The sequence below is a fragment of the Aotus nancymaae genome, unplaced genomic scaffold, assembly GCF_030222135.1.
Source record: "Aotus nancymaae isolate 86718 unplaced genomic scaffold, 86718_ANA_hifiasm-v0.15.2.pri h1tg000075l, whole genome shotgun sequence".
In the NCBI taxonomy this organism is placed as follows: Eukaryota; Metazoa; Chordata; class Mammalia; order Primates; family Aotidae; genus Aotus; species Aotus nancymaae.
Window position 1 is genome coordinate 3,648,891 of NW_026988490.1, and position 22,807 is coordinate 3,671,697.

A 22,807-nucleotide genomic window follows, 5' to 3' on the forward strand; every position below is an offset into this window, starting at 1 on the left:
CTGGGACGATTTTGTTCCGTGCCTTTCACTGTGCCCTGTTGTGATCAGGAGATCCTCTTCATGTGGCTATGGCAGGGTGTGAAGGGGTAGGCAGAGTAGGAGAGGCCTCTAGGGGTAGACTCAGAACTGGCACTCTGTTGCTTACACCTGCCTCCCATTGGCCAAAGCAAGCTTGATGGCCAAGCTGCAAATCAGGGGTGAGGGAGGATAGTTTTCTCATTGAATCATACAGGAACCATATGTGCTTTGATGGGCAAATCAAAAACATTAGCCTTTTTCATTTCTTGGGAGTAATACCAACTCAGTGTGATAATGTTGTCTTTACCCTTATTGTAGTATTATCACTCCTTATTTAACTATCTCTTGTCTCTCTTCTTTGTGAAGACTAAAAGCTATCACTTTTATCTAGATAGCTCAGCATAATGAACACTTAGCGCATACAACATATATCCAGTAAATACTGTTTGAGTGGATGGATAAAGTAATTGAGGGGTCAGGTGGACAGCAAGTTAAGTTGCTTTGGTTAAAAGCCGGTGTCTCATAACTTGAAGAATGGAAAAATTTAGCTAGTTAGGGCCCTGACTGAATTGCAGGTTAGTTTTGGGACTCAGTAGTTAAACTGTGGGACCAAAAAATCCCAAGATGTGCTAGAAAGCTGGATTGGCAGTTATAACCAGTCATAAACCTTGTTGCTAAAAACTATTTTTTCTCTGCTGTCCACACTGTGCTTTAGTTCATTTGTCAACGAGTTTATGAGTTGGCCATTTGGGAAAAAAAATTGCAGTCTTTGGGAAGCCTCTGCTTCCTTTCTGGCCTTGAGGCTTGAGCCCTTTAGGTGCCATGGTCCTCATGTTCTCCAGAGGCCACCAGTACCATCCCACACACCCCAGCAGACACCTCTCCACAAGAATCGTTATCCTGTGATAACAAATACTGTGAAATCTTCTCAGCACATGCCCAAATAGGCTAAATCAATAAATTAGCATATGCTTATATCCACATGTTGCTAAGAAGAAAACGTATGGGTGAGACAATTTTGAGTTTCTTTGTATAGATTATTCAAAAGGACACATTTGAGAACCTGATAAATGTATTTATAAACCAGATTTGTATATTGTTATGCCCAGTTTTTTATTCTGCACTTATTTTTCTTATCAGAAAGGTTTTTTTTTTTTTTTTTTTTTTTTTTTTTTTTTTTTGAGACGGAGTTTCGCTCTCGTTACCCAGGCTGGAGTGCAATGGCGCGATCTCGGCTCACCGCAACCTCCGCCTCCCGGGTTCAGGCAATTCTCCTGCCTCAGCCTCCTGAGTAGCTGGGATTACAGGCACGCGCCACCATGCCCAGCTAATTTTTTGTATTAGTAGAGACGGGGTTTCACCATGTTGACCAGGATGGTCTCGATCTCTTGACCTAGTGATCCACCCGCCTCGGCCTCCCAAAGTGCTGGGATTACAGGCTTGAGCCACCGCGCCCGGCAGGTTTTTTTTTTTTTTTTTTGAGACAGAGTCTTGCTCTGTCACCAGCCTGGAGTGCAGTGGCGCAATCTCGGCTCACTGCAACCTCCGCTTCCTGGGTTCAAGCGATTCTTCCGCCTCAGCCTCCCGAGTAGCTAGGACCACAGGCACGTGCCACCATGCCCAGCTAATTTTTTTGTATTTTTAGTAGAGATGGGGTTTCACCGTATTGGCCAGGATGGTCTCAATCTCTTGACCTCGTGATCTGCCCACCTGCGCCTCCCAAAGTGCTGGGATTACAGGTGTGAGCTACCGAGCCCGGCCTATCAGAAAACTTTAAGACTAGAACCTTTTTTAAAAAATATGGGATCAGAGTTTATGAAATCAGTTTTAACTTGGTTTTATATCATGATCCTAACTTTTGTCATAATTTGAAGAAATATACAGATTGGTGCTATATTTAAATAATATATTTATTATCAATTATTAGTAATGAAGGAGATATTTTTTAGGAGAAGAGAAATGGAGTAAAATTTTGAATTGCATGTGAGCTGTCATGAGCATTCTATGAAAACCTCGTTTCATTTTGTATTATTTAGATTTGAAGACTGCTTCATTCTGCCTCCATTACCAGTGGTTTCTCTGTTCTGTGATCAATGTGATTCACAGGAACTTCTTAAGTAACAAACGAAATGAGCCAGGGGCGTGGAAAATATGACTTCTATATTGGTCTGGGATTGGCTATGAGCTCCAGCATTTTCATTGGAGGAAGTTTCATTTTGAAAAAAAAAGGCCTTCTTCGACTTGCCAGGAAAGGCTCTATGAGAGCAGGTAGGTTATGCCTTGTGTGACTTTGAAATGACTTCAGTGTGTACCTACATACGCAGGTTCTTTGATTGTAGAAGACCACATCTTCATTCCTAGTGAGTGTATTTGGAACTTTGAACTGCTCAAGAGTTCTAAATGTTTACAAAATTGATGTTTGGTTATTTAGAGTGAGAAAAGAAGTGAGAAGATGTCATAAGTAGTTAACTCTACTCAGTCTTGCAGTTATCATCAAAGTAGGAACAGGGAGCAATGCCAAATTAGCATACAGCATATTCTTTAAATTTTGATATGTCTGCAGGTTAGGCTGGGCATGGTGGCTCATGCCTGTAATCCCAGCACTTTGGGAGGCCAAGGCAGGCGGATCACCTGAGGTCACAAGTTCAAGACCAGGCTGGCCAACATGGTGAAACCCATCTCTACTAAAATACAAAAATTGGCTGGGCGCAGTGGCCTGGCTTGTAATCCCAGCTACTCGGGAGGCTGAGGCAGGAGAATTGCTTGAACCCGGAAGGTGGAGGTTGCCAGTGAGCCAAGATCGAGCCACTGCACTCCAGCCTGTGTGACAGAGTGAGACTTTGTCTCAAAAAAAAAAAAAGTTCGTGGTTAGAATCAGAATTTATTTTCTTTTTTTTTTTTTGGAGACAGAGTCTTGCTCTGTCACCCAGGCTGGAGTGCAATGGCCTGGTCTCAGGTCATTGCAATTTCTGCCTCCCAGGTTCAAGCAATTCTCCTGCCCCAGCCTCCTGAGTAGCTGGAATTACACACGCCTGCCACCACACCTGGCTAATTTTTGTGTTTTTAGTAGAGACGGGGTTTCACCATGCTGGCCAGGCTGGTCTTAAACTCCTGACCTTGTGATCCGCCCACCTCGGCCTCTCAAAGTACTGGGATTACAGGCATGTGCCACCGGGCCTGGTCAGAATCATAATTTATTAAAGACTGGACTCTTGTCCATGATAGTAGAAGTTCTGGCTTTGACCTTTGATGTTTTGGCAGGAAGGAAAGAGAGGGTTTCCTTTGCTTGAAGAGTATCCAGTTTAGTGAACTTCTGAGTGATGTAGGTTGTTTCTCTAGAAATCACTGACAAGTCATTAAGACCCTGTGGGGTAATCAGGGTGATTGGCCCCACTCTTGACTCCTCTATCAGGGACATTCATGGTAGCCTCAGTGTTAAGTGGCATTATGGTCACATCCCATTATTCTGCCCTGGCTTCATTTCTAGACCTGATTGGACCTCATGAGGAGACCTGCTTTGGCAGTAAACAGTACCACGATTCTCTCTTCCCTATGCCGTCTCTGTGGCCAAACCTAATTCAGCAGTCTCAAAAACATGAAATGATAGCCTCTATGGGGTTTAGTGGACAGAGGAGAAGCAAACTGTCAGCATCTACTGCTTGTTCCCCCAGTCCCTGATGCTTGGTCCTAAGGCAGGTGCTCTCACTGTTCATGATGGATATGCTTCATTCACCTTGGCAAGATAATCATTAAGAAATTGTCAGAGAAATCCCCTGAGTCATGCAGAAACCTTTATTTAAAGTAGCAACTGAGATAATTAAAATCTGTCATTATTAATAGTTATCATAATTTACACAAGAGTCTGACAGTCTTCCAAAGATGTGAAATATCTTTTCATTCACAGGTCAAGGTGGCCATGCATATCTTAAGGAATGGTTGTGGTGGGCTGGACTGCTGTCAAGTATGTATAAAGAACATTGCAAGAAAAATATGATAGCCATATATTAAAATATTTGCATATGGTGTTATAGTCTCATTACTAGCAAGTTTTAAAACTTTAAATCTTGTTTTTTAATTAACATTGAAATAATATAATTTAAAAGTTCAGCAGTTTAGTAGCACTTTCTTTTAGTTTTTTATTTTTAATTTTTGTGGGTAGATAGTAGGTAATTATATAGTAGGTATTATAGGATCCATGAGATACTTTGATAAAGGCATGCAATGCGTAATAATTGCATCATGGTATACATGGGGTATCTGTCCCCTCAATAATTATCCTTTGTGGTACAAACAATCCAGTTAGTACTCTTTCTTTTTGAGATAGGGTCTCACTCTGTCGCCCAGCCTGGAGTGCAGTAGTGTGATCATGGCTCACTGCAGTCTTAACCTTCCAGGCTCGAGCCATCCTCCCACCTCAGCCCCCTACGTAGCTAGGACTACAAGTGCATGCCACCATGGCCGACTAATTTTTTTAATTTTTATTTTATTTATTTACGGGGTCTTGCCATGTTGCCTAGGCTGTTCTTGAACGTCTGGGCTCAAGCATTCCTTCCGCCTCGCCTCTCAAAGTGCTGGTCCCAGTTATACTCTTAGTTATTTTAAAATGTACAATTATTGGGCCCGGCGTGGTGGCTCGCACTTTTGGAGGCGGAGGTGGGCAGATCACTTGTGGTCAGGAATTTGAGGCCAGCCTGGCCAACATGGTGAAACCCTGTCTTTACTAAAAATACAAAAACTTAGCTGGGCAGGGTGGCGGGCTTTTGTAATCACAGCTACTTAGGAGGCTGAGGCACGAGAATCACTTGAACCTGGGAGGTGGAGGTTGCAGTGAGCTGATATTGCACCACTGGACTCCACCCTGGGAGATAGAGCAAGACTCAGTCTCAAAAATAAATAAATAAATAAATAAATAAATAAATAAATAAATAAATAGACTGTAGTCACCTCATTGTGCTATCAAATACTTAGTGTTAGTCACCAAGTATTCAAGTCTTTCTATTTCTTGTACCCTAATAGGGCATTTACATGGAATGATGAAGCTTTCTTTTTACCCATCTGATTAAAACATGCTTGAGGGGCCGGGCGCGGTGGCTCACGCCTTTAATCCCAGCACTTTGGGAGGCTGAGGCGGGTGGATCACGAGGTCAAGAGATCGAGACCATCCTGGTCAACATGGTGAAACCCCGTCTCTACTAATACAAAAAATTAGCTGGGCATGGTGGCGCGTGCCTGTAATCCCAGCTACTCAGGAGGCTGAGGCAGGAGAATTGCCTGAACCCAGGAGGCGGAGGTTGCAGTGAGCCGAGATCACGCCATTGCACTCCAGCCTGGGTAACAAGAGTGAAACTCCGTCTCAAGAAAAAAAAAAACAAAAAAAACATGTTTGATATGCCTGTGTGTTTTTTAAATTTCTGCTCAATGTAAGAAGGTAATTTTGAAAGTGAAAGTTAAGAATTCTATTTTAGTTTGTTCTCATTCCAAACTGAAAAGAGGTATTCATTTGATAAGAGTTATCAAATAAAAATACAAAAAAATCATCATGCCTATATTGGTGATTCCCTTTGAAAAGGTACATGGAATAAAATTATTCTGAAGACACTGAGCCTTGACTGTTCAGTCAGCAAATATTACTGATCATCTCCTGTACTCCAGGCATTGTTCTAGGTGCTGGAGACACTTTAGTGAGAGGAAATCTCCACCCACATGAAGTTTACATTGTAGATGGGAGACATCAAACAAGATGAAGAAGTCAAAATATGTGTGTGTGTGTGTGCGCCTGTGTGTGGTAATAAACGCAAAGGAGGAGTATTGTGAAACGGAGGTTAGACAGGTTTATTAGTATGTTAGATTGGGAGGCAGGGCCAGCCTCTCTGAAAGATACTTGTGTGATGATGTAAAGGAAGCCAGTGATCTGCCCAGATTATACTTGGGGGGAAACACTTGAAGCAGGAGGAAACTGCCGCTGTGAAGGCCATGGTGTGGGGGTGCGTGCCAGGCCCATTAGTGTGTGATAGATAGCCCTCAGTGACTCACCTGGTGTTCATACCTTTCTCTAATCCCCTTTCACAGTGAATCAGTGCAGGTCAAAACAGTGTGATCCAAGAATACCACAGAAGTGATGACGTTTGGCTTCTAGGCACTGCAGCTTTTTCCTTGATGCTTTGAATTGCTCACTTTGAGGGAAGCCAGCTGCTCAAGTGTATGAGGACACTCAGGCAGCTTGGAGAGCTCCCCGGGCTCTCACCGTGCCAGGACTTGCTGGTCCTGAGAGTGAGCACCTCGGATGTGGGTCCTCTGGCTCCTACTCAGCCTTCAGATGACTGCAGCCCTGGCTTTAATCTTTTTATTTACTTATTTATTTGAGACAGGGTCTCACTCTGTTGCCCAGGCTGGAGTGCAGTGGCATGATATTGGCTCACTGCATCCTCAACCTGCCACTTTCCACCTTAGCCTCCCAAATAGCTGGGACCACAGGTTCATGCCACTAGGCTGGCTAATTTTTGTTTATTTTTTTACAGAGACAAGGTCTCACTGTGTTACCTAGGTTGGTCTTCAATTCCTGGGCTCAAGCAATCCTCCTACCTTGCCCTCCCAAAATCCTGGGATTATAGGCATGAACCACCACGCCCTGTCTTAAATCTTGGCTTCACCCTCTTGAATGACCCTAAGTGAGAACTACTTACTGACCCCTTTCTAAAGTCTTGACTAACAGGAACCATGAGGGGAAATGGTTATTGTTATTTTAAACTGCCAAATTTTGGGGTGCTTTGTTAAGCAATATTAGATTACCAAAACTTTCGGAAACATTAAAGGGGCAAGTGTAGGAGTAAGGGAGTGAACGTAGGGGAAAGTAGCAAGAAGTAAGTTCAGAGAACTCAAGAGGCCCAGATCATGTGGCTATGTAGGTAAATGAGAAGGATTTTGTTTTCTCTTTTTTTGAGGTGGAGTTTTGCTCTTGACGCCCAGGCTGGAGTGCACTGGCGTGATCTTGGCTCACTGCAACCTCTGCCTTCCGGGTTCAAGTGATTTTCCTGCCTCAGCCTCCCAAGTAGCTGGGATTACAGGCCTGCACCATCATGCTTGGCTAATTTTGTTTTTTTGTTTGTTTGTTTTTTTAAGACAGAGTCTCTCTCTCTTGCCCAGGCTGGAGTGTAGTGGCATGATCTTGGCTCACTGTAACCTCTGACTCCCTGGTTCAAGCGTTTCTCCTGTTTCAGCCTTCCAGGTAGCTGGGATTACAGGCATATGCCACCATGCCCAGCTAATTTTTGTATTTTTAGTAGAAACAGGGTTTCACCATGTTGGCCAGAATGGTCTCTATCTCCTGATCTGGTGATCCGTCCGCCTTGGCCTCCCAAAATGCTGGGATTACAGGCATGAGCCACCGTGCCCGAACAATTTTGTATTTTTAGTAGAGACGAGGTTTCTCCATGTTGGTCAGGCTGGTCTCGAACTCCCGACCTCAGATGATCCGCCTGCCTCGGCCTCCCAGAGTGCTGGGATTACAGGCATGAGCCACGCTGCCTGGCCTTTTTTCTTTTTGTTTTTGAGATGGAGTCTCGCTCTGTCACCCATGCTGGAGTGCAGTGGCACGATCTGGGCTCACTGCAACCTCCTTCTCCCAGGTTCAAGAGAATCTCCTGCCTCAGCCTCCTGAGTAGCTAGATTACAGGCACCTGCCACCATGCCTGGCTAATTTTTATATTTTTAGTAGAGACGGAGTTTTGCCATGTTGGCCAGGCTGGTCTCAAACTACTGACCTCAGGTGATCTGCCTGCCTCGGCCTCCCAGAGTGCTGGGATTACAGGTGTTAGCCACTGTGCCTGGCCCAGGACTTCTGTAATGAGAAGTCATTGGAGACTTTTGAGCAGAGTGATAAGGTTAGTCTTATGGTTAGTCTTAGCTTTTAATAGGATCTATCTGGCTGCTGTGTTGAAGCATAGCCTGCATAGGGGCAGAAGCTGAGAAAACCAGGTAAGAGGCCATTGCAGTAATCAGGTAAGAGGTGATGATAGCATTCCAGTGTAGTAGCAGTGTGGTGAGAGAAGCAGGAGAATTCTGGATCTGTTTTGAAGGTAGAACTGACAAGATTTGCTCATTCACCAAAATATAGGGCATGAAAGACAAGAGTTCAGGATGTCATGATGGTTTTCTGCCGTAGTGACTGGAAGAATTGAGTTGCTGATGGTGTAGGGGGATAGCAGGAGTTTGATCTGGATGTGTTAAAGTTAGAAATGCCTATAAGATATTCAAGTAGATTTGTGAAGTTGGTAGATCTCAGAGGAATAAGCTAGAGAAACTTATGCTCTAGAGGTAACTGCAGACGCTAGAGGAGGTAGCTGAGAGAGTGAACCTTTGAACGGAACTAACACAGCTCAGAATCTGGTGCTGCCAAGAGCAGGAGCCACCACCTGCTCTGACTCACAGAGTCTACAGATACTGGAGGTATCATGACCCTAAAAGAAATGTTTTTACCACAAGTAACTGTCATTCTAACAATAAACTAGACTATAGTGACATTATAAATTTGCAAAACAACTAGAAATTACAGAATTAAAAACAGTAATGAAAATGAGTGAATTGACTTAACAGTAGGTTAGGTATGGCTGAAGAAAGTCTTAGTGAACCAGAGGTAGTTTGGAAGAGATTGTCTAGATTGAAGCAAGCAAGAAAAAAGGATAGAAAATATAGATAAGAGGGTTATGCAACTTAGGATTCAGTAAATAGTTGAAGTCTCAATAAAAAGGGACACAGAATCAGAAGCAGTATTCTAAGAGAAAATGGCTGAGAATTTTCCGAAACAGACCAATGTTATCAAACCACAGACCCAAGAAGCCCTATAAAACCTACACAGAACCTGTGAAAAGAAAACTGGGCCTAAACATATCATGGTAAAACTGATGAAAATCAAAGACAGAGTATCTTAAAAGCAGTCCAAGAAAAACCTCATAGTACCCTCAAGGGGGCAGCAGATTGACAACTGAGTTTCAGCAACGTCGGAAGTAGAGAACAGTTGGAAATACAGCTTCAAAGTGCTGAAAAAGTAGCTGGCAATAGAATATTCAGTGAAAATATCCTGGAAGAATGAAACTAGGCCGGGCATGGTGGATTACATGCCTGTAATCCCAGCACTTTGGAGGCCTAGGCAGGTGGATCACAAGGACAGGAGTTAGAAACCAGCTTGGCCAACATAGTGAAATTTTTGTATTTTTGTCTCTACTAAAAGTACAAAAAATCAGCTGAGTGTGGTGGCGCACACCTGTAGTCCCAGTTACTCGGGAGGCTGAGGCAGGATAATCTCTGGAACCTGGGAGGAGGAGGTGGCACTCCAGCCCGGGCGACTGTGCAAGACTTGATCTCAAAAAAAAAAAAAAAAAAGAAAAAAAAGAAACTAAAGCATGTTTTGGATAAACTGAGAATGTAATTATACTAAAGCAGATTTAACAGAGTATTCAGGCTGGGCGCAGTGGCTCACACCTGTAATCCTAGTACTTTGGGAGGCCGAGGCACACCTGAGGTCAGGAGTTCAAGACCAGCCTGACCAATATGATGAAACCCCATCTCTATTAAAAATACAAAAATTAGTGTGGCCAGGCGTGGTGGCTCACGCCTGTAATCCCAGCACTTTGGGAGGCTAAGGTGGGTGGCTACCTGAGGTCAGGAGTTTGAGACCAGCCTGGCCAACATGGTGAAACTAAAAATACAAAAGATTATCCAGGCATGGTGACGGGTTCCCGTAATCCCAGCTACTCGGCAAGCGGAGACAGGAGAATCGCTTGAACCCAGGAGGTGGAGGCTGCAGTGAGCTGAGATCGCGCCACTGCACTCCAGCCTGGGCGAGAGAGTGAGACTCTGTCTCAAAAAACAAAACAAAACAAAAACAAAAAAACAAAACAAAAAACATCAATCAGTGGAAGTTTAGAAATACAGAAGGGAAAAAAATACAGGAGGAAAAGTGTTGAGTACATGAGTACATGTGAGTGAATGCTGATGAATAAACATAAGAGATGGCTCGTGGACTTAAAATATCCATGCATAAAATTTAAAAAATAACTGATAATCAACTGGAAGGAAGAAAATGGATTAAGAGTTCTAAGGTTAGAAATAAGTGAAAATAACCTTGAAGAATGAAACTAGGCCGGGTGCGGTGGCTCACACCTATAATCCAAGCGTTATTCAGAAGGAAATAAAGCTAAATATTAACATTAGACTTGACAAGTTAAGTATACATATGAAAAAACTAGAGTATTCAGTTAAAAAATAAAAGTGTGTATTTTCCTAATTAATTAAAAAGCTGGGTTGGGCGCAGTGGCTCATCCTGTAATCCCATCACTTTGGGAGGCTGAGGCGGACAGATCACAGGCCAAGAGATCAAGTTGACCAGGTGAAACCTCATCTCTACTAAAAATACAAAAAAATTAGGTGGACGTGGTGGCGTGTGCCTGTAGTCCCAGCCACTCTGGAGGCTGAGGCAGGAGAATTGCTGAACCTGGAGGCAGAGGTTGCGGTGAGCTGAGATTGTGCCACTGCACTCCAGCTTGGCGATGGAGCTGTCACAAAAAAAAGTTTGGAGGAAGCTTTTTCTTTTCTTTTTTTTTTAAGAAGTCAATTCTAGATAAATAGGAATTAGAGAATAGAGATTATCCTGAATAAAAAGATATTTGAGGCATTGCTACCAAATTCCTTGATTGAATTTTAATGGTAACAAACCATGTTTAAAAGGCATTTTAGGAATTAAAAAGGAGAGAGTTTACTAAGAGAATAAAAAGGCAAATTGCAGACAGAGTATAAATGAAGATAATTGTCCTAAGTTTAACCAACAAAAGATTTATGTCTGAAATGTATAAAGAATTACCTTAAATGAATAAGAGAAAACAGAAGATAAACTTGAACAGTAATTCCCTAAAAGATTTCACAGGGTCAGTAAACAAATGAAAATGAGAAAAGCAAACAAAGTGTAGCAGAGTCGTCCCATACCCCTAGCAGATCAGCAGGCAGGAGTGGGGCAAAGGGAGCTCTCATGCTGCTGAGTGAACACTGGCATAACTGTTTTGGAAAAACCAGAAGCCAAGAGCAGAGTCGTCCCATACCCCTAGCAGATCAGCAGGCAGGAATGGGGCAAAGGGAGCTCTCATGCTGCTGAGTGAACACTGGCATAACTGTTTTGGAAAAACCAGAAGCCAAGAGCAGAGTTGTCCCATACCCCTAGCAGATCAGCAGGCAGAAGTGGAGCAGAGGGAGCTCTCATGCTGCTGAGTGAACACTGGCATAACTGTTTTGGAAAAACCAGAAGCCAAGAAGCTTCCTTTTTTGAGATCGTGCCTCTGCCCTGCATAGGATTTCTCAGTAGCTTTTCAATTTAGGTAATTCCTTAGTGGGACCTAATTTCCAAGTGTTCTGAAGTTTCCTTATTGGAGAGCCCCTATCTAATGCCATGACACCTCGTAGCAAACCTTCTCTTTCACTAACACTTGCTGTTTTTCTTCATAACACTTTTAACTTCTTGGCACTTGTGCTTAGTTTGTCTGTCTTCCCTCACTGAAAGTTTTATGAGAGCAGAGTCTTTGTTTTGCTCCCTGCTGTATTTCCTGATCCTGGAACAGGACCTGGCATATCTCATGATTTGCATTTTTAAAAAGAACCAGTGAAAAGGGCTTGGGAGAAGTACCTTTACGTTAATGTTGGCTTCTTTTAAGTGATTTTTATTTACTGCCCTAGGATATAAGTATCTATTTAACATTTATATTAAAATGCCTTTATGTCAGCATGAACTAGATTTCTTCAGTTAGATTATAGATATGTGTTGTTTCTTGAATGTTTCTAATTGACTTGGACTCTTACTGTAATGTTGGAAATTTACAGAACCATAACCCTTATTAATAGATTGGAGAAATATAGAGGTTACTAAATTCAGTTGAAATAATATGTAGATATTGTATAAAATGCAGGCATTTCCAAGTTGGGTACATACATTCTTATCTGAGATTGTTTCTTTTGTCTGTCTCCAAGTGGGAGCTGGTGAGGTGGCCAACTTTGCTGCTTATGCATTTGCACCGGCCACACTAGTGACTCCATTAGGCGCTCTCAGCGTTCTAGTAAGGTAAGGACACAACATTTTTCATCTAGAAGCAGTAGTGAGTATCTTAGTCTGTAAAATATTAATTACCATCTGATTACATGTGTTCAACACAGTTTACATTTCAACAACCTGGAGAACTTTGCTTTTTACACTATGTAGTACTTGCTTTTAAAGTGTTATTTTCTGTGCATAGGCAAACTATTGATTTGTGGAAGAAAATGCTTTGTCTTCGTGTATTCAGAGCCAGTACTAGTTCTACTTCAAGTTCAGTTTTTTTTTTTTTTTTTTTTTTTTTTTTTTTTTTGAGGCTGAGTTTCACTCGTTACCCAGGCTGGAGTGCAATGACGCCATCTCGGCTCACCGCAACCTCTGCCTCCTGGGTTCAGGCAGTTCTCCTGCCTCAGCCTCCTGAGCAGCTGGGATTACAGGCACACACCACCGTGCCCAGCTAATTTTTTGTATTTTTTAGTAGAGACGGGGTTTCACCATGTTGACCAGGATGGTCTGGATCTCTTGACCTCGTGATCCACCCGCCTCGGCCTCCCAAAGTGCTGGGATTACAGGCGTGAGCCACCGTGCCCGGCCTTCAAGTTCAGTTTTTTAAAATTCAAAGTTGGCCGGGCACGGTGGCTCATGCCTGTAATCCCAACACTGTGGGAGGCTGAGGCGGGTGGGTCACCTGAGGTCAGGAGTTCAAGACCAGCCTGACTAACATGGTAAAACCCCGTCTCTACTAAAAATACAAAAATTAGCCGTGAGCAGTGGCCAGCGCCTGTAGTCTGAGCTCCCTGGGAGGATGAGACAGGAGAATTGCTTGAACCCAGGAGGCGGAGGTTGCAGTGAGCTGCACCACTGCACTCTAGCCTGGGCTGCAGAGCGATACTCCATCTCAAAAATAAATAAATAAAATTACATAAGTAAAATTCAAAGTTACACTCATCTCAGCATTTATTATTGAGTGCATGTGCACTTTGGTAGGGCTTGGTAGGTGATGAGTAGATTTCTATGCCTGGCCTGGGGTGCTTGTTTTGAATGAGTGATCTAAGACTTGTCCCATTTCTGTTTTTTAATGATTAGCCCAAACAGCTAAGCCCATATTGAAGTCTGAATCTTGGTTACTGTTCCCAAAATGGATTGACTGATTTTTATCTGTTTTTTTTTTTTTCCCCCCAAAAAAACACTATATATGAAATGGGGTTATGGGCTAAGTTATTGCCCTTTACCCTTAATTTTCTTTATAGTAGACTGTTACTGTATTTATTGGTTTGTGCTGTATTTTCTTTGTAGGGTTAGCTAAAACTAGCTGTAAGTTATTAAATGAACACATAAGAGGGGTGCATCAACCAATAGAAATAACTTAAGACTGAGCAAATTTTAAGCGTTGGTGGTTTGTATATAGATTCTTTTTTTTTTTTTTTTTTTAAAGATGGGGTTTCTCCATGATGCCCAGGCTGGTCTTGAACTCCTGACCTCAGGTGATCCACCCACCGCGGCCTCCCAAAGTGCTAGGATTACAGGCGTGAGCCATCGCGCCCGGCTTTTTTTTTTTTCCTTTGGAGATGGAGTCTCACTGTGTCACCCAGGCTGGTGTGCAGTGGTGCGATCTTGACTCACTACAACCTCCTCCTTCCGGCTCCTGCCTCAGCCTCCTGAGTAGCTGGGATTTATAGGTGCCTGCCACCATGACCGACTGATTTTTGTATTTTTAGTAGGAGGTTTCGCCACGTTGGCTAGACTGGTCTTGAAGTCCTGACTTGAGGTGATTCACCTGCCTTGGCCTCCCAAAGTGCTGGGATGACAGGTGTGAGCTACCATGCCTGGCCTGGATGTAGGTTCTTAATTAGGATATAAATTTATACAAATTCGTTCTTTATTATAAATTTCATATCGACTTCTTGCAGCGGAAAGATGTTAAGTATACAGGTGTAGTGTATGATGAAGCGAATGATTTTCTAGAAACATTTGCATATTATGACAAAATGTACTTTTTTATTCCCTTGGCGAAAGCCAGAATCTTCATAAGTTCACATTGTTTTAGTTTGAGTTCAATGATTTAAATTATGAGTTTTATTGGTATTTGTAAAAGAAAAGTAGCTGATTATTTTAAAGTTCTAAACCTTTTCTCCTCCCCATTTTAGTGCCATTCTTTCTTCATACTTTCTAAATGAAAGACTTAATCTTCATGGGAAAATTGGGTGTTTGCTAAGTATTCTAGGATCTACGGTTATGGTCATTCACGCTCCAAAAGAAGAGGAGATCGAGACTCTAAATGAAATGTCTCACAAGCTAGGTGATCCAGGTAAGAAAAAGAAAAGTCTTACTAGTTTTCCTGCAGTTTACTTTTTAACTTAGTTTTTACTGTAATCAGAATTTGGTGTGCACATAAAGAGAGAGAAATTGTCCTTCCTGGTAGAAGAACAAATCGTAGACGTCTTCCCTACTTTCTCTTACCAGTCCCAAGCCTGTGTTTCTTCTGTTCTTTAACTCTGTATTTGTAAATTGCATGCTTATATTGCTAGTACTTAATTCCTTGGCTTTAGGCATTATCTATTTTCCCTTTTATTATTTTTTTTTTGAGACGGACTCTCACTCTGTCACCAGGCTGGAGTGCAGTGGCATGATCTGGCCTCAATGCAACCTCCGCCTCCCAGGTTCAAGCGATTCTCCTGCCTCAGCCTCCCGAGTAGCTGGGATTACAGGCATGCAGCACCATGGCCAGCTAATTTTTGTATTTTTAGTAGAGACGGGGTTTCACCATTTTGGCCAGCATAGTCTTGATCTCTTGACCTTGTGATCCGCCTGCCTTGGCCTCCCAAAGTGCTGGGATTACAGGCGTGAGCCATCGCGCCCAGCCATCTGTTTTACCTTTTATGTACTGGACCTGTATAGTTTTATTTGGAGTATTTGTTTACATTATCGTTGATACATAACTTTATTCTTTTTTTTTTTTTTTTTTTTTTTGAGACGGAGTTTCGCTCTTGTTACCCAGGCTGGAGTGCAATGGCACGATCTCGGCTCACTGCAACCTCCGCCTCCTGGGTTCAGGCAATTCTCCTGCCTCAGCCTCCTGAGTAGCTGGGATTACAGGCATGCACCACCATGCCCAGCTAATTTTTTGTATTAGTAGAGACGGGGTTTCACCATGTTGACCAAGATGGTCTCGATCTCTTGACCTCGTGATCCACCCGCCTCGGCCTCCCAAAGTGCTGGGATTACAGGCTTGAGCCACCGCGCCCGGCCCATAACTTTATTCTTATCTTAGCCTTTATTATGATTACTTTTCCTTTCCTGTATGATTTAAGTTTTTCCAGAACTAATAATTATCTTGTTTGCGCAGTTTTTTATGAATTGATCAATGTACGGTGAAACTCTTCCCCAGTTGACTTATTCTACTCTCAGCAATTTCAAAGAGGTATTCTTCGTTTCATCTGTTTTGGAAATGTCTCTCAGTTCCTTCTGTGCGGCCTGAATCTAGGTGGGTGTCTCCAGGCTGCCAGCACAGCTGTTATCTGCATTTCCCTTCCGCAGCTCCCTGGGGATTCCCTTCAGTTTGCTTTTTCTTGGATCCCTTATTTCCAGATTCCTGAGTTTGTTTTTTCATTTTGGTGGTGCCACTCTAGAGGAGACAAGAACAGGCATGAAAAGATGAGACTTTTCAAGACCTTGTTTATCTCAAAATGTCTTTACCCGATTGTGACCACCACTGTCTTCTCATTTCTGGTATTACTGCTGAGAAATTAAACAGTTTATTCCTTATCTTTTATATGCAACCAAGTTTTTTGTTTTTGGAAGCATGTAGGATATTCTCTTTCCCCACGGTGTCTGAAATTTCCCACTGACATGCCTAGATATGGATCCATTTATGTCCATTGTGCTGGGTGCCTGATGGTTGATTTTATTTTGAGATAGGGTCTTGGTCTGTTGCCCAGGCTGGAGTGTAGTGGCGTACTCTGAGCTCACTGCAGCCTTCTCCTCCCCAGCTCAAGCGATTCTTCCACCTCAGCCTCCCAAGTAGCTGGGACTATTGTGTGCCACTATGTCCAGCCAATTTTTTAAAATTTTTTTGGTAGAAACGGGGTTTTACCATGTTGGCCAGGCTGGTGTTGACAAACTCCTGACCTCCAGTAATCTGCCCACCTCAGCCTCCCAAAGTGCTGGGATTACAGGTGTGAGCTACTGCGCGCCCCAGCTGATGGTGTGTTTTTCTTTCTTTCTTTTCTTTTTTTTTTTTTTTGAGACAGTTTTGCTCTTGTAGCCCAGGCTGGAGTGCAATGGTGCAGTTTCGGCTCACTGCAACCTCTGCCTCCTGGGTTCACACGATTCTCCTGACTTGGCCTCCCAAGTAGCTGGGATTTCAGGCGCCTGCCACCCATGCCCAGCTAGTTTTTGTATTTTCAGTAGAGACGGAATTTCACCATGTTGGCCAGACTGGTCTTAACTCTTGATCTCAGGTGATCCGCCTCAGCCTCCCAGTGCTGGGATTACAGGGGTCAGCTACCGTGCCTGGCCTGACGGGTCTTTTTAATTTGAAAATTTATGTCTGACTTTTGGGAACTGAATACTCCTTTGATACTCTTTCTTGTTTTTTCTTTGCAAGATTCTTACTCATCTATTTATTGAAGTTCTTGACCTAGAACTCTAACCCTAACCTAGATCATTAGTTTTTTTCCTCTCATTTTACCATTTTGTCTTTTTGCTCTGCCTTTGAGGAGATTTTCTCAGGGTTTTTTTTTCCCAGCCCTTCTGAGTTTTTATTTCTGTGGTTATATGGTTAATTTCTAAGAGTTTATGGATTCTGTTGATTCCTACTTACTTTAAAATCTTTGTCTGCTAACGTTAGTTTCTGAATTCTTTGTGGGTCCACTTCTGTGTGGTGTTTCTCTTTTGTTTTTAGGCATTTGGTTTTGTCTTTTGTCTTTTTTTTTTTTTTGAGATGGAGTCTCACTCTTTCTTGCCCAGGCTGGAGTGCAATGGTGTGATCTTGGCTTACTGCAACCTCTGCCTCCTGGGTTCAAGCAGTTCTCCTGCCTCAGCTTCCCGTGTAGCTGGGATTACAGGCGTGTACCACCACACCTGGCTAATTTTCTATTTTTTGGTAGAGACGGGGTTTCTCCATGTTGGTCAGGCTGTTCTCGAACTTCTGACCTCAAATGATCTGCCCGCCTTGGCCTCCCAAAATGCTGGGATTACAAGTGTTAGCCACTGCATCCAACCTTGGTCTTTTTTTATTGAATGCTGGACATAGGATATTAGAAGGTGTAAAGATTTTAAGTGATGTGTTTCTTCCTTCAGAGAGAATATAAATTTCTTCTGGTAGGCAGAAAAGAATACAGCAGATCACCTTCACCCTGAAGGTGTTGTTTCAAGCTTTGTTGAGCCTGGTTTCTTTCTAGTTGACCTTTCTTCTTCTTCTTCTTTCTTCTTCTTTTTTTTTTTTTTTTTTTTTTTGAGACAGGATCTCACTCAGTCACCCAGGCAGGAGTGCAGTGGTGCGATCATGGCTCACTGCAACCTCCGCCTCTCGGGCTCAAGTGATCCTCTCACCTCAGCCTTCTGAGTAGCTGGGACTACACAGGTGTGAGGTACCACATCCGGCTAATTTTTGTATCTTTTTTTGTTTGCTTGTTTTTGAAATGGAGTCTCACTCTGTTACCCAGGCTAGAGTACAGTGGTGTGATCTTGGCTCATTGCAGCCTCTGTCTCCTGGATTAAAGTGATTCTCCCACTTCACCCTCCCAAATAGTTGCAATTAGAGGCGCACACCACTGTGCCTGGCCTAATTTTTGTATTTTTTTTCGGTAGAGACAGGGTTTTGTCATTTTGGCCAGGCTCGTCTTCAGCTCCTGGGCTCAAGTGATCCTCCTGCCTCGGCCTCCCGAAGTGCTGGGATTATAGGCATGAGCCACCACACCTGGCCCAGTTTGCCTTTATTCTTGTTCATAACTCTGTGGCTCTCAACTCATAAGCTTCAGATGTTGGTTTGGGCCTCTCCACCTGAGAAACCAAGAGCTCCAGGGTCTGTTCCTCAGTAACTTGAGACGCTCAAATCCCTGCTTAGCCTTGTGGCCTCCCGGCCAGGCTTTCCATTTGGCTCCTCTGACCTTGGCTGTGCGGCTTGTGTGCCAAGAAACAGGGGAAATGCACACAGAAATTTGGGCTCACTACTCTTCCTTTCTGGGTCTTGGTCCATGAAGTCCCAGCTGCTTAGGCAGCCCCGGATTCCATCTTGTTCTTACCGAGTCCGCTCATGCGTAGGCCGGTGTTGATGGAGCTTCATGCCGTCTCACCCCTTCCTTTAGCAGTTGCCCCAAGGCAGAAGGCAGAGGTACGTGTTGGTCTGATTTTTCTCTTTTCTCTGAATTTTGGCCCCTTAAGTCCTGGCTACTTTGATTGCTCTTTGATGCCCTAAAGTAAATGTTCTTTTTGTTTGTTTGGGTTTTCTTTGTTGATGTGGATCCATTGTTTGTTGGTATTCGGGGTGCCAGGTTTGGCTGTTTCATCATTTCTCTGAGGATATTAATAATAGTTTTTCTTGTTTCTCTGAGGATATTAGTTTTCTTGTTTTTAGAGGGACGGTTGTTTATTTTGAAGCTTTCCTCATCTATGTGGGAGAAACAGGGGCTTTGCGCTTTTCTGTTTGTTTTGGCTTCTCTCCACTGCACTGGACAGGAGACTCCTTCAGCTAGCCTTCACTTTCAGTCTTGCCTTTACCCCACTTCGGAGACACTTTGTACCTTTTGAGCATTCTGTGCTGGAAACTGAATTGCTTTTTAATGTTTGATCACAGCTGATGTGTAGCATTCAGCTTTCTTGGATCTGTGTATCAGTTACTAGCCTTTGCTTTCTGACTTTTAAAGTATTGTTATCTTCAGTCCTCTTTTTTTTTTTTTTTTTTTGAGAGAGTCTCACTCTGTTTCCCAGGCTAGAGTGCAGTGGTGTGATCTCGGCTCATTGCAACCTCCGCCTCCCAGGTTCAAGCGATTCTCCTGCCTCAGCCCTCCAGGTAGCTGGGATCAGAGGTGTCTGCTACCATGCCTGGCTAATTTTTGTATTTTCAGTAGAGACGGGGTTTTGCCATGTTGGCCAGGTTGGTCTCAAACTCCTGACCTCAAGTGATCTGCCCTTCTTGGCCTCCCAAAATGCTGGGATTAAAGGTATGAGCCACTGCACCTGGTGTCTGTTCTTAATTTTGTATATTTGTGTCTTTAAAAATCCTATTACCATGTATTAGTGGAGTTTGAGAAAGGAAGAGTAAATTCATGTGACTTCTGTGCCTCAGTTTCCTCATCTGAAGATGCAGGTGGTAGTATCTGTGACACAGGGTAGTTGAGTGCAAATTGCTGAGAAAAATGCCTGGCCCACAGTGCTACACAGTTACTGGCTGTTACCATGCTGGCTTCAATTCTCCATATCAACCAGAACCCCAACGGTATCTTTCAAGTTACCCAGTTGACTTGCTGGTTACTCCAGCAGTTGTCTGCAAATTTAAAAAAAAAGTTTACCCCTTTTAGAGAAAACATGATGAATAACTCTCTTCTTTTTTTTTTTGAGACGGAGTTTCACTCTTGTTACCCAGGATGGAGTGCAATGGCGCGATCTCGGCTCACTGCAACCTCCGCTTCCTAGGTTCAGGCAATTCTCCTGCCTCAGCCTCCTGAGTAGCTGGGATTACAGGCACGCACCACCGTGCCCAGCTAATTTTTTTGTATTTTTAGTAGAGACGAGGTTTCACCATGTTGACCAGGATGGTCTCGATCTCTTGACCTCGTGATCCACCCGCCTCGGCCTCCCAAAGTGCTGGGATTACAGGCGTGAGCCACTGCGCCCGGCCAAGTCTTTTCTTTTTAAGATAGAGTTTTGCTCTTGTTGCCCAGGCTGGAGTGCAGTGGCGCATTCTTGGCTCACCACAACCTCTGCCTCCCGTGTTCAAGTGATTCTCCTGCCTCAGCCTCCCAAGTAGCTGGGATTACAGGCGCCCACCACCACGCCGGACTAATTTTGTATTTTTAGCAGAGACGGGGTTTCTCCATGTTGGTCAGGCTAGTCTCAAACTCCTGACCTCAGGTGATCCACCTGCTTCAGTCTCCCAAAGCACTGGAATTATAGGCGTGAGCGGCTGCGCCCAGCCGCATCTATAAATTGTTGGGCATTCAAGGCCACCTCGTGTTTCTCCTCCCCCGTTTCGGTCTCTGTTCTGATCCCACTGTCCCTGTTGCCTTGTGAGTTAGAACACTTCAGTAGGCATAAAATGCTGCTTCAGAAATGTTAGGGGTGTGACAATTTGTGACTATGAAGCACACATTAATCTTCAGTGTATACATCTAAGTAAATTTTTGTGGTTGCGCATCTGCTAGGGCAGGAAAATGAAGCTGATTTTTATTTCCAGGTCATACTTTTTCTCCCTGTTGAGTGTATTATATTTTGTTTTGGATACTGTGTTTAAGAGCAGCTAACCAGCCGGGTGCGGTGGCTCATGCCTGTAATCCCAACAGTTTGGGAGACCGAGGCACGTGGATCATGAGGTCAAGAGATCAAGACCATCCTGGCCAACATGGTGAAACCCCGTCTCTACTAAAAATACAAAAATTAGCTGGGTGTGGTGGCACGCGCCTGTAATCCCAGCTTCTTGGGAGGCTGAGACAGGAGAATTGCTTGAACCCAGGAGGCGGAGGTTGCAGTGAGCTGAGATTGTGCTACTGCACTGAAGCCTGGCGACAGAGCAAGACTCTGTCTTAAAAAAAAAAAAAAAAAAAGAGCAGCTAACCATTTGACTCATGTAACTTTTCTTTGCCTCCTTCAGGTTTTGTGGTCTTTGCAACCCTTGTGGTCATTGTGGCCTTGATACTAATCTTCGTGGTGGGTCCTCGCCATGGACAGACAAACATTCTTGTGTACATCACAATCTGCTCTGTCATCGGTGCGCTTTCCGTCTCCTGTGTGAAGGGCCTGGGCATCGCCATCAAGGAGCTGTTTGCCGGAAAGCCTGTTCTGCGGCACCCCCTGGCCTGGGTGCTGCTGCTGAGCCTCCTCGTCTGTGTTAGCACACAGATTAATTACCTAAATCGGGCGCTGGACATATTCAACACTTCTATCGTGACTCCGATCTATTATGTATTCTTTACAACATCCGTTTTAACTTGTTCAGCTATTCTTTTTAAGGAGTGGCAGAATATGCCTGTTGATGATGTCATTGGTACTTTGAGTGGCTTCTTTACAATCATTGTGGGGATATTCCTGTTGCATGCCTTTAAAGACGTCAGCTTTAGTCTAGCAAGTCTGCCTGTGTCTTTTCGAAAAGACGAGAAAGCAATGAATGGCAATCTCTCTAATATGTATGAAGTTCTTAATAATAATGAAGAAAGCTTAACCTGTGGAATCGAACAACACACTGGTGACAGTATCTCCCGAAGAAATGGAAATCTGACAGCTTTTTAAGAAAGATGTAATTAAAGGTTAATCTGTGATTGTTATGAAGTGAATTTGAATATCAGAATGTGTCTGAAAAAGCATTGTCCTCAAATAATGTTCTTTAAAGGCAATCTTTTTAAAGATTTCACTCATTTGGACCAAGAAATTACTTTTCTTCTATTTAAACAATGGTAGCTCACTAAAATGACCTCAGCACATGACGATTTCTATTAACATTGTATTGTTGTAGAAGTATTTTACATTTTCATCCCTTCTCCAAAATCTGAATGCACTGAGTTTTAAGTTTATAAAAATGTTTTATTTTTCCATTGGTGATGAAAGTCTGAAATGTGCATTTGTCATCCCCATTCCATCAATCCCGGACCATATAAGGCTTTTTTATTTAAAAAAAAAAAACACAATTATCCCAATACATTCTCCTATGATTTACCTTACCTATAAAAGTGGCTCCTGTTTGATGATTGGTTTTATTTTTGAAATATTAAGGGAAAACTAAATTACTGAATGAAGGAAACTCTCACATAACAAAAAAAAGGGCAGAAATCACCACAAGGAACTATTTCTCAGGTTGTGATTTATCACCGTGAATCCGGCTTCCTGTGTGCATTCAATGGCCGCCTTAGCACCTTATCAGACCAGCGCCTCCTGCCTGTTGCAACCTGGCTGGGTTTATTCTTCAGTTACCTAATCCCATGCTGCCTGGAACCTTGATGATTACTGTTTTACATCAGCTCTTGTACTTTTAAGTATATTTTCATAATGAGTTATATTGTCATTTAGACTTGGAACAGCTCCCGGAAAAGAAGACTAAGGTTATCTCTTAAATTTAGCTCATGTTACAATAAAAAGTTGAAAAGAAGTTCTTTTCTAAGTCTGAATGCTTAGAACAGACTTAAAATATTTATAAAATATGGTCTGTTTGTACCAAGTATTTTGCTTAAGAGCTCCTTTGGGCCACTATATATTTTGGTTTCTAGAAAATGTTTATAAAGAAGTTGATGGAAAATTGCAAACACATGCAGAAAAGGTAGAATAATAAAGAAGGTCTAATGAACCCCATGTAGCTGTTGAACCTGTCCATTCATAACCACTGACTGGCCTTTAGTATTGGCAGAGTTAATTTCCACCTGGTGCATGGAAGAGAACGTTCATCTGTTCCCGTCTGTGGCTCCTGCCTGGAGGTTATCGAGAGGTGCATCAGTGCCAAACCATCGGTCCCCAAGAGCCTCCCCTGCTGACGGTGCTGGCATCCCATGCAGCTCAGCATTGGCTGCATGGAAA

General features: G+C 43.1%; 1 protein-coding gene across 6 annotated transcripts in view; it reads left to right on the top strand.

Moving 5' to 3' along the window:
* NIPA2 (NIPA magnesium transporter 2) overlaps positions 1-22,585 on the top strand; it is a 32,364-nt gene extending 9,779 nt beyond the window's left edge. For all 6 annotated transcript variants that reach the window (XM_012460356.2, XM_012460354.2, XM_012460355.2 and 3 more), the window contains 5 exons: positions 2,055-2,286; positions 3,923-3,979; positions 12,028-12,118; positions 14,236-14,396; positions 20,898-22,585. In XM_012460356.2, the coding sequence (XP_012315779.2) occupies positions 2,148-2,286; positions 3,923-3,979; positions 12,028-12,118; positions 14,236-14,396; positions 20,898-21,532 (1,083 nt within the window). In that variant the 5' untranslated portion in view covers positions 2,055-2,147 and the 3' untranslated portion in view covers positions 21,533-22,585. The remainder of the gene's footprint in view (positions 1-2,054; positions 2,287-3,922; positions 3,980-12,027; positions 12,119-14,235; positions 14,397-20,897) is intronic.
* The last annotated feature ends 222 nt before the right edge of the window (positions 22,586-22,807 follow it).